This window comes from Mastigoproctus giganteus, chromosome 11, assembly GCF_048544385.1.
Source record: "Mastigoproctus giganteus isolate SK-2022 chromosome 11, ASM4854438v1, whole genome shotgun sequence".
NCBI classification, from domain to species: Eukaryota; Metazoa; Arthropoda; class Arachnida; order Uropygi; family Thelyphonidae; genus Mastigoproctus; species Mastigoproctus giganteus.
This window is the reverse complement of record NC_143585.1, coordinates 123,341,057-123,353,601: the sequence shown is the minus strand read 5'-3', so window position 1 is coordinate 123,353,601 and position 12,545 is coordinate 123,341,057. Positions and strand designations below refer to the sequence as shown.

The following is a 12,545-nucleotide window of genomic DNA, read 5'->3' as shown; positions in this document are numbered from 1 at the left end:
GTATTTTAGAGAGACAACAAGAGAAAGCAATACTCTTGATCTGATTATCAGAAGCAATCCTTTTTGCATTACGAATATGCAGATTAAAGAACTAACAGGTGGCAATGATCATAATCTATTGAAGTCAAGTTTACTTAATGATTTAACTATCATTGAGAAAGTGCTTTTGTTAAGGTGACTACAGTGGTCTTGCACAGTTTTTAAATTCTATGCAGTGAGACTAACTAGTTAAGTTACCAACAGCAAATTCTAAATGGGAAGCATTCAGGGATGTTATTATAGAAGCTGCTAGGCTTTTTATGTCAACTAAAAGATAAAGTTCAAGGCATAGACCTAAATTTATGTCAGATAAAATGATGAGACTAGTATCACTGAAGAAAAATGCATGGGATATATAAATGATTAGATGATACAGATGCCTACAGTAGATATAAAGTACTCTTCAAGCAATTTACATAGTAGGTTAGGCAAGCTAAGGCAGATTGCAAAAAGTCTCTCGGCAAAGAATACAAAGAAAAGCAGCAAGGACTTTTTACTTATGTAAACAGTAGAAGTAAGGGGATTGAATCACATTGGTTCATCAGATATGAATGGATTAACTGTTGATGATCCTGCTTAGATTGCTGAAAAACTGAATGAGTATTTTGCAACTACATTCACACAGTAGGAATTTTTTAGGAATGGAATGCCAGAAGGGAATCGAATTCTGTTCGGAGCTGAATGATTTAGTCTGAGAGGAAAGTGGAGGAGCAATGATTATGAGCAATTAGTCATGATTATGAAAGCACCCTTGGATACAGGGGAGGTCTTTTTGCACTGGAAATGTGCAAATGTATCCCCAATTTACAAAGAGGGGGAGGATCAGACAGAGGCATGAGTAATTACAGACCCATTAGCTTGACTTCTCTTCCAGGGAAAGAAATAATGAATCTAGTTAAAGAAGTAATGCAGTACCATCTAGACAGAAATCCAGTCATACTTTGTATTGCAGTCTCAGCATGGGTTTGTTAAGGGGTTATCTTGTCTAACCAATCTGATTGGATACTGTGACAAGTTACTATTGAGTAACAAAGAAACTGGAAGCAAAAAATAATTTTGACAATGTGTACTTAGATTTCATAAAAGCTTTTCATACTGTTGCTCACAGAAAACTGCTATACAAATTGGAGCAGTGTAGCATTGTGGGCAAGTTGCTGCTATGGATAAAGGTATGGTTGAGTGGAAGAAGACATTGAATGGTTATTAATGGGCACTATTTGTTATTAATGATATTCATGAGAGCATATCAGTCTTAATGTCTAAGTTTGAAGGTGATACGAAGGTTGGCAATGTAGTTCATCAGGGTATGTAAATGCAATAAATCTATACAAATTAGGCAGGAAAGCTGAGAAGTGGTAATTGAATTTTAATATTGACAAATGTAATTACTTCATATGGAGAGCAGCAATCCCAAATGAATATACCAGCTGTATGGTACCACACTAAGGGCAGTGGAGAATGGAGAAGGCCTGTGTTAATTGTGCAGTCAGATATGACATCATATACAAGAATTTTGTTAGCAGAGTTATGGTGGTCATTATCTAGAAGCCTCATTTTAGAAATGATGTGGATCTATTGCAATGGGCGCAGAGAGCAAAAGCATGTTCTTACCAGGAAAGTATCGGTTTGGCAGCATCTGGAGACTAGGTACCTGTGAGGAGATCTGATTGAATTTTTTTATATAGTTTTTTTACATTTTTTATATATTATGAATTTTTTTACATAATAAACTCATTGCTAATGGAATCCTTTCTGAGACTACACACATTAGTGCACATAAATTCAAATGAAGAAGAATTGTTATAGACTGTATGTGTGAAAATTCGACATCACCCAGAGGGTGGTTGATTGTTGGAACAAACTTCCATTTGGTATTGTGGAGGTGGGTAGTTTGAATAAATTCAAGGGAGAACTAGATAAACTAATAGAGGGAATGGACTTGGACTGGTGAAATGGGAAGTATTGCCTTTATTTTTTTATTTTTGTGACTGATGCTGTATTAGCTTGCTTTCTTGCATTATTTGCCACTACTCATAATACCTTGGGCTTATTCTGTATATCCATTTTGCTTATATTTTCTGTTTCTCCTACAGTAGTCACCAATGATAGATATCTATACAAATGATAAGACCCTGGTTCTTAGAACCGTCTTCTGTATTTTTTCCCTAAGTTGAAGCATTCTTGCTCCTTTGAGCTTTTTTGCTTTATTGTTTGTTGTCTTAGTGAGAGGCTTGATTTTATTTTAAAAAAAGTACATTACTGTAATCCCGGCATTTCGGAGAGATACATCAGTTCAGTAATAATGTCCCACTATTCTCAGTTACTAACATTAGGAATAATTATTATTTATGCTATAAAATTATATTGCATTATTAATTTATAATTAGACTTCATAAAAAATACAGTAATTAATTATTCACCTACAGAATTATACAAAGGAATAGTGAAGAGCATTTAATGTTGTGCTTATATTGATACAGTAAACACAATGCTGAAACTAAGCACTGAATCATTAGTCACTTTTCTGTCTATATAACAAACTTTACTTAGAAGATATTCCAGGTAAAGATCCAATGAATCTCTTACTATCAGCCTATTGCCTTGACTAGTTGTCTTTGCAGAATTCTTGCAAAGATGGTAAATTGTCAATTGGTGTGGTATTTTTGAAAATTTTAACCTTTGTTCTGCACAATTTGGCATTAAACAAAATAGATAGACACAAGGAAATACAAAGCAAACTTCTACTTCTGCCTGTCACTTGTGTGCAAAATCTTCACACATGTGAGAAAAAAATTCTGTCCACTTAATCAGATAAATGCAGATAATATCTTCAATACAATTCGAAGCAAAATGATATTAATATCCAATAAATTTTAATTAATAAAAAGTGTACTTAGCAGAGCTCATAAGTCATAGCCACACAGTTTTATTTATAATTTTATTTATAACAAAAGTTTGAGAATAGTCAGTATGGCAGAATGCTTTTAATTAGCCAGAATGATTTGATTAAATGTTAATGTTTATCAAATAGTGTATGATTTTAAAAATATAGAACTGTAGTGTAATTTATTTTTATTTATTTATTATTATTATTTTTTTTAGGCTTTATTAATTACAATCCGAATAACCTCCAGTCTTTAGGACATATACCTGGTGAGTATGGTTTCTTCTTTTGAATCATTTTAACACATTCACTGCATATCTCATGAATATAAGTGCTCGCTCTGTAATGCATATAGGCATTTAAGTGGTCGATATACAAGTGGTGTAAATTAAAGGCACATAGAATTAATTCAATTATGTCAGCACGCTGATTAAACTCAAGGCTATTAGCATTAACAATGTTTTTGTTTATAGCTTGGTGCACATTTTTAATTTGTTTTTTTGTTTGTGTTAAGGTTAGTTTATGTACATGGAATAAACTTTTTAGATAAAATTTTTAGTTTTGTTTTGATTTACAGTTCAGTCCAAAAGTAAGTGTTCACTTTAAGCTATGGATTCCAGACTTTTGCTTTTCAGCCATTTTACGAATTTTCAGAATGTTGAGGATTTTTGAATGTTGTTGTTTCTCAATGTTTTGAAAATTGAATGTACATTGAATGTGTTTTCTCAAATATAGATGGCAACAAACATGTGAAGCTATGAAGAGAAATTAAAAAAAATTGCAAAAATAAATGTTATAGTACAGTTTGTAATATAGCCATGATGTGCTCTCTGTGTATTTGAATTAAATAAGAATAATCATATACTATAACCTAGAAAGGAAAGTCACCTTTTTAAACCATTTTTTATTTTTAGTCACTAGGTGGCCTACATGTAAAGCTTGGTAACCTTGGAGAAAAAGAAAATTTCCCAGGGCTGAAAAGAGCATAATACAATTAACTCAGACTAATTTCTCTTGGTTGCCAGATGCACCCCAGGCATCTAAGAAAAAAAGATGTGACCAAAGCCAAGATGTGATTAGCCAAGTGCCAGAAAACTTACTCAGAAATATATCCAGTTTCAACTCTCGTGATCATTCACTCCAGTAGTGAAAATCCTATTGGCAAAATCTCCATTGGAAAGCATAGCTGGTTCTCCCAAGTCTGTAAAAAGACTCAGGTCAGGAGTCATCATCATTGAGATGCAAAACATTTGGAGTGGCTTTTGAATATTAACTTCTTTACCTCTTAGGACTACCAGTAACAATGACACCCCAAGTGATTACTGAAAACTTCTAAATGAGTGATCTCCTACTGCAATCTGTTAGATATGTCTGAAGAGCAGACATTAAAAGAACAAAGAGTAATTCAAGATAAGAGAATTTCCATCAGAAAAGATGGAATTCTCATCATTACACAATATTTTTTCTTGATCTTTTCATTATATCATGCTGTCTGGCTTCCATTAAAGCTGGATGCAATGGCAGACCATATATTCTGAACCTACTACAGTGTTTGTGTTGTGAGAAATACAGGCATGTCAGACAGCTTGTCAGGGAACTGCTGCTTGTGCTAAGTGTGGTAGAGCACAGCTGCAAAACCTGTACTGCTCTACAACCAGCATGTCTGAATTGCAAAGTAACTATTCTGCTTATGCTAGAACGCTTGATCATTGGAAAAGTGGGAAACTTATTGAGAAATATAAAACAAATCACACAGGAAGCAAAACAAATTATCTCATGCAAACAGATCTACATATATCCAAATCGCAAAAACTTAGACCAATCAACTGAACCACAGACTGAACTAACAGTACCACCAAAATAATTTTTCTTGGATTACATAAAAATCTTGAGTACAAACTCCAGTTAGTTAACACTTCAGTTTCCCTACCACTTGAAAATCTTTGCTCCCATATCCAAAGATACAAGGAAATACAAAGCAAAACTTCCAGTCAGCAACAAGAAATGGATGCTGAACAGAAAATCTGCCAATGATCCTGTCATACAAATTTTTGTAGAGGAAGACATGGATATAGGAAGCCATTCTTTCCTAAAACAAAAACAAAGGGAAAAGCATAAAATTCCAGTACCCTGTAAACACTTCAAAAGTTGAACAAGAAATAAATAATGAACACACTACTTCAGTAGAATTGCCATGGTTTCTGAGCCAGTATTAATGACCTATATGATTGTATAGATATAAATACACACCAATATGTCTCTGCCTCAAAGAGGCATATTGGAAACCACAGGGTATACCAAAACTGTCAGTATAGTATCTTAAGGAAAGAGAGAACCCATCAAAACAATACGCATGGTGGCATACCTGTTGTAACAAACTCTCATGTTCCTGCTAAATATGTTTTACTGAACTCTCCTTGAGGCATCAGTAAAAATAAATAAATGTGATAGCACACTTTGTAATATACTGTACCAGCATAAACTGTACTATCCAACAAAAAAAAAAAAAAAAAAAAAGAACTAGATAGTCTCATTGCACAACTGCCCACATCTTTCTGCATCCTGGGATATCGAAATGGTCACCAAACACTATGGGATAATAATTACACAGATCAAATAGAAAAACACATTACACAATTCTCAGATGATAACAATCTTGTCCTAAATGATGGGCCACCTACATACTTTAACCTTTCTTCTGGAACAAACACTGCAGTAGACTTGACTGTCTGTTCAGCAGCACTGTATCCTATGCTAAAGTGGAAGATTACCAGTGATCTACTATGCAGCAACCATTTTTCTGTGATAATTAAATTACTCAGTAAATCCTCTTGTCACCCTGGTGGAATTCCACAATGGCTCACTGAGAAAGCAGATTGGGAAGCATATAAAAAATTAGTCACATGTCATCCACAAATAATCAAATTCAACTAAACACAAATAATTCAACTGTTGAAGTGGTTGAGTACATCACAAAAAATATAATGTAAACAGCAGGAAAAGCTATACCAAAATCTTCCACAAAACCACCAGTATATCCAAAAAAAAAACCGAAATAAAGTTTGATGCGCCTTTCACCACAGTCCCAGCTACAACTAACTGTATTCAATATAAGCACACTAGGGCATGTTAGTCAGTGGAATAAAAAGCTATCCAAATTTGCTTCACTTCAATTATATATCAAGCTGCATCTATGCATAAAATTTGGAAAACAACAGGAAAATGAGTGGTAATACCAGAATCTCTACATCTCATAGAATAGAAGGGAAAGATCATTGTTGATCCTGTGCAAATTGCCATGCTTTAGGCCTGACATTTGCTGAAACATCAGCAGCAAAAAGTTGTACATATGCATTCTGAAGATTCAAAGCAAACTCAGAAAAACAAAAGTTAAATTTTCCTTCCAAAGGAGACAAACAATACAACTTACCCTTCACCATCCATGAATTGTATAGTCAATGCTACAGGAACTAAGCACTGAATCATTAGTCAAACTTTACTTAGAAGATAATTAGCATTAGTAAAGGCACACGTTGGAAGAAGCAAGTTTATATAGCATTAGGAAAAAAAAAAAAACCCTTCTCATTTCACCCATCCACCCGCTCCAAATGTTTGTCTAGCTCTGCCTTGAATTTGTTTAAACTATCAACTTCTACAACGGCAGATGGAAATTTGTTCCGGCAATCAACCACTCGCTGGCTAAAGGCAAACTTCTGCACATGTATCTTACAACTGTCTTTCCTCAATTTGCATTTATGCACTCTCAGGCAATTATTCTGAGCAAGAGGAAGAATCCCATCAGCATTGAGCATGCTCAAACCATCCAAGGCTTTATACACCTCAGTCAGGTCACCTCGCAGGTGCCTAATCTCCAGACACTGTAATTTGAAAAACTTAAGCTCTTTCTTCGTAAGAGCAACCCTTTGTTCCATTCACTAATCTTGTTGCCCTTCTCTGTACTCATTCCAGCAACTCTACATCCTTCTTAAAATGAGGCCTCCAGATCTATACAGGGTGATTCACTACCAGTGCGACAAACTTGCAGGAGGTGTAGGGGGCACAAAGACGAATCGGAATCACATAGCATTGCAGGGTCCGAAATGCCTTCGTCATGCGGTAGAGGACGTTGAACGGGAGGTCGCGTGAACAGCGATCCGCTGGAAGTCAGCATTTGCGAACCGTTTCTGTTGAAGAAACCAAGTAGCAAAAGTCCTCCGGAGTGAATAATCCGCAGGCTCCAATGATTGAACACGTTGCAGATGGTATGAACTCACTTGGTTTGTTGGCAGTATCCTCCATACAGTGGATTGGGAAATACCAAATCGTTGGCCTATCGCTCAAGTACTCGTACTCGGATTGCCTTCTGCAAGACATAGGACATTCTCCTCATTGTCTGGCGTCCTCGTCGTTCGCTCTCGATTCATGGTACCTCTCGTGAAACAACCAGTCTCATGTAACCTTCTGTGCACACGTGCGAAAATCGTATGATGAGGAGCACGCCTGGGCGGGAAACGTTCCTGGTACAAGCGCAGAGCGGCGCACTCATTACAGTCCGCAGCTCCATACGCGTGGTGCATGTCGCCCAGTTCAATGTTTGAATACTCGTCAATCCTACTGCCTTGGGAACCGGTTCGCAAATGCTGACTTCCAGCGGGATTGCTGTTCAAGCGACCTCCCGTTCAACATCCTCTACGGCATGACGAAGGCATTTCGGACCCTGCAATGCTATGTGATTCCGATTCGTCTTTGTGCCCTCTACACCTCCTGCAAGTTTGTCGCACTGGTAGTGAATCACCCTGTATACAGTACTCGAGGTGTGGCCTGATCATTGCCTTATATAAGGGGATAATCACCTCCTTATCCCTTCTAGAAAAATTCCTGTATATCATTGACAAGACACCATGAGCTGCTCTTGCAGACCATCTGCACTGCTCAGAAAACTTCATATCTGCCTGCACAATTAACCTCAGGTCCTTTTCATTCTCCAGACTGCATCAATAATTCAGACACAGCATGGGTTTGTTAAGAGAAAGTCTTGTCTAACAAATTTGATTGGTTATTATGATGTGGTTACAAAGGAACTGGATGCAAAAAATAATTTTGATATCATATATTTGGATTTCAGGAAAGCTTTTGACACTGTTGCACATGGAAGACTATTGTACAAATTGGAGCAGAATGGTATTAAGGGTAAGTTGCTACAATGGATAAAAGGATGGTTGAGTGGGAGAAGACAGAGGGTGGTAATCAATTCATGCTGCTCTTCGTGGACTAATGTTATTAGTGGAGTCCCACAGGGTTCGGTGTTGTGTCCACTGTTGTTTTGTATATTTATCAATGATATTGATGAAGGTATATCAGGCTTAGTATCGGAGTTTGCAGATGATACAAAGGTTGGCAGGGTTGTTAATGACAGTATTGGCAGTGTGTTACTGCAGCGGGATCTAGAACATTTGGGCGGATGGGCTAAGAAGTGGCAACTGAAGTTTAACATTGAAAAATGCAAAGTACTGCATATTGGTAGAAGTAACCCCAGAGAAATGTACAAACTGTGTGGTACTACACTTAAGGTGGTAGAAAATGAAAAAGACCTGGGAGTAATTGTGCAGTCAGATAAGTTTTCTGAGCAATGCAAACAGGCTGCCAGGGCAGGTCATGGGGTGTGTCAATGATATACAGGAATTTTGTTAGCAGGGAAAAGGAGGTGATTGTCCCTCTGTATAAGGCACTGGTCAGGCCATGCCTTGAGTACTGCGTGCAGGTCTGGAGGCCTCATTTTAGGAAGGATGTAGATTTTCTTGACTATGTACAGAGAAGAACAACAAGATTGGTGAGGGGAATGAAGGGATCCTCTTCTTACGAGCAGAGGCTTAAGTTCTGCAAATTGCAGCAGCTGGAGACTAGGTACCTGCGAGGTGATCTGATTGAGGTTTATAAGGCCTTGAATAGGTTGAGCAAGCTGAATTCTGATGGAATTCTTCCACTTTTTCAGATTTGAAACCTAAGGGGGCATAAATTGAAATTGAGGAAGGATAGAAGTAGAATAGATGTGTGGAAATTTGACTTTAGCCAGTGGGTGGTTAATTGCTGGAACAAACTTCCATCTGTTGTTGTAGAAGTTGATAGGTTAAATAAATTTAAGGAGGAACTGGAAGGGCATTTGGAAGGAATGGTGTGTTTTTTTTTTTTTTTGGCTGATGCTGCATAAGCTCATACACTTGCTTTCTTGCATCACATGCCACCACAACCACTGTCAGTGTAGTACCACACAGTTGATATGTTACTGTGGGGTTACTGCTTCCCATGTGTAGTATCTTACATTTGTCACTGTTAAACTTTAGTTGCCACCTTTCCAGCCTATCTGCTCAACATTTCTAGATCCTGTTGCAGCAGCGTACTGTCATTAGTGTCATTAACAACCCTGCCGACCTGCGTATTGTCTGCAACTTGGACATTAAGCCTGATATACAATATCATTAATATATACAAAAAACAGCAATGAACCCATCACTGAACCCTGGGGAACTCCACTAATAACATAAGTTCACTAAGAGCAGTGTCCATTGATTACCACTCTCTGTCTTCTCCCATTCAACCATCCTTTTATCTATAGGAGCAATTTGCCTCCAATGTATATTCCAGATAAAGATACAATGAATCCTTTACTATAAGCCTATTGCCTTGACTAGTTGTCTTTGTAAAATTCTTACAAAGATGGTAAATTGTCGATCGGTGTGGTACTTTGAAAATTTTAACCTTTGATTAGTAGATATCATCTTAGCATTAGCAAGGGCACATGATGCAAGAAAGCAAGCTTATATAGCATCAGCACACTTTGTTCTGCACAATTTGGCATTCAACAAAATAGATACACTGGATATATTAGTGAGAGTAAAGAACACTATCCAAAATGCATTCCTTAGATCTAAAATGTAATGTAATGGCTTGCTTTGACATTACTAAAGCAAATGATCCCACATGGAGGTATTGAATACTCCGTGAATTACATCACTGTGGACCTCAAGGACATCTGGTCTTTATACAAAATTTCCTGTATGAATGAATATTCCAAATTCACTTCAAAACTTTGTCACAAATCTTCTTACAAGGAGAGGGAGTTCCCCACGGTTCTGTACTCAGTGCCACTGCTTTATAATTCAGCACCATTGATGAACAACTTCCAAGCACTGTTTGAAGATAACCTTAGCATTTAATGTCATGCAAGAAACATTCATACTATTTAGAGACAATTGCACAGGACAATAAGAGAGATCAGTTTGTGGTTCAAATCAGTGGCCTTCAATTTTTCCACAAAAGAAAAGAAAAAAAAAGTCCATTTTTCCCATCAGTGTAACCTTCACTGCAACTTTAATGGTCAACCAGTATCAGCATACACCAGCATATGTTACTTAGGAATTACATTAGACTGTAAAGTTACTTATTTAAAGCACATTATAAAGCAAAACAATGTTTGTGGTCCCTTGGCAACTAAATGGTGAGCTTATCGCCTTACCTTAGAGCTAAAGGGGAGGCAACCTATAGATCAGTGGTGGCCAACTTAATTTGTGATGCGATCTACTTTTTTCCCTTCAAAATGTGCCACGATCTACCATCTCACAAATTTCATTGCACAAGGTTAAAAAAGTTAATCAACACATTGAAAAATGTTGTTTATAAATTTTAAAATTCAATGCAATTCAGAATTCTCATTTTAAATTCATACGTATTTAAAATTTTAATTTATGCGAAGTTTGTCTTCATGTTATCTGCCTAGATTTCAAAATTGGGGGTATACTGTGATAAGGCCAATCGTAAAGAATCTTCTGTATGCAAGTCCGTAACAGTAGAGCGATTCTTCGTCTTTGTTTGTTTCACATACGAAAAGGCTGATTCACATAGATATGTTCAACAAAGACAGGAATTTAAAAGTTCACTGCATTTTTTTATATTTGGGTACTTTTTCTCAGCTAACATATTTCCAAAAGTCTTTTTCTGATGATATGGCTTTTAGGAAGATATCGTTTGCAATGTAATAATTTCGTTTTCAAGTAATATTTTCTCCATGTGAGACAAATTGCAGAAAAAAATCGCAACGATTTTTTTCTGCAATTTGTTTTGTATCTGAGTCAACATAAAATGGATAAGAAATATATTGAACAGTGTCTTCAATTGTTTTAAAATGACTGAATCAGGTTTCAAAATCGGCCACAACATTCTCAATTTCAGAAACATTTCTCACTATTAAATTCAAAAACAGGATTTTTTGCAAATGATCTTGCATATTTGCAAAATGGTCGAATTTTTTTCTTTGAGATTCTTATCCATTGCCAAAAATTGATATTTATATGCAGAAATTCTACTAATCATGTCACCCACATTTTTATTTTTTCCTTGTAATTCCAAATTCAGATCACTTAATTTATTGGTAAAATCTGCCAAAAAAGCCAGATCATGCAACCACTCTATATCTTGTAGCTGCTGATAGTCATCTCCTCTTTGATCAACAAATTTTTTAATTTCATTCAGCAAATTTCGAAATCACTGTAGAAACTTACTCCGACTCAGCCACCTCACATCTCTGTGTAATATCAGATCTGGTTCTTTTTCATCGAGTTGCATTTTGAAAAGTCTCCTTTGAAGAGATTGTCCTCTGATGGAATTCATGATTTTGAAAGCGATGTCCATAACACTTTTAGTATTTAATCTTTTGCTGACTAACACTTGTTGGTGGATGATACAGTGGTAACTCAAAAAACCTGGCAATTCTTCATCCTTTTGACACAATGCGATGAATCCGTTAAAATGCCCTGTCATTGCTTTAGCTCCATCTGTTGTTACTGATATGAGCTTCAATAGTACACATCAGTAACAACATCAGTAATTTAATTTTTTCAATAAAATTTTTGAATGACTTAAAGATATCAAGACCTCTAGTTCTTTCTTTTACCAAACCATACCCAGCAGTTCTTCTCTAGTGGCAGAATCATCAAAAGCCACTAGATTCATCCAGTTGTAAAGAAAAGGACACACAATTAGCAGTATGAGCACACAATTGTTCTCACATTTTTACTCATTTTTTTGATGCATCGCATCACAGTATTTCGAGATAATTGCACATCTAGAAGGGCACTTTTAATTTCATTTTTGTTCTTAAAATTTTTAGAAAGAGAATCTGTTATTTCTAAAAATGTGTCTTTGATGACCATCAGAAAATGATTTGCATTTTTTGCAAGAAGATGACTCACTTTAAACGATGCTACAGTTACTGCTTTAGATTGTAAATTAGGTGTCATGAAGAAATTTTGATGCTCGAATAATCTGGATTTAAGTTCTAATTTATTTTTTCTAAGGTCACTATTCGGCAGAAAATCCGATTGGTATGTACCATGGGGTGCATTGAAGTCCCTTTCTAAATTTCCTTTTTTAGGTATTGCCATGGATGCATTGTAAATTAAACTGCAACATTTTTCTTTCACCATTACAAAAAAGTATTATAGTTCCTACTCTTGATGAAAATGATACGTTTTACGCTTTTTTGTAGTATTCATTTAAAATCAAAAGGTATTAAATTAACATATAACTACTGTCCAGTTATTAAATCAGCAAAAGCAATACTTACTGA

The 12,545-nt window shown here is 36.1% G+C and overlaps 1 protein-coding gene across 2 annotated transcripts in view; it reads left to right on the top strand.

Moving 5' to 3' along the window:
* The window catches only part of LOC150078409 (cytoplasmic polyadenylation element-binding protein 2-like), a 405,982-nt gene that overhangs the window by 154,109 nt on the left and 239,328 nt on the right, over positions 1 to 12,545 (top strand). For both annotated transcript variants that reach the window (XM_090385295.1, XM_090385294.1), the window contains exon 3: positions 3,142 to 3,192. In XM_090385295.1, coding sequence (XP_090241421.1) covers positions 3,142 to 3,192 — 51 coding nt within the window. The remainder of the gene's footprint in view (positions 1 to 3,141; positions 3,193 to 12,545) is intronic.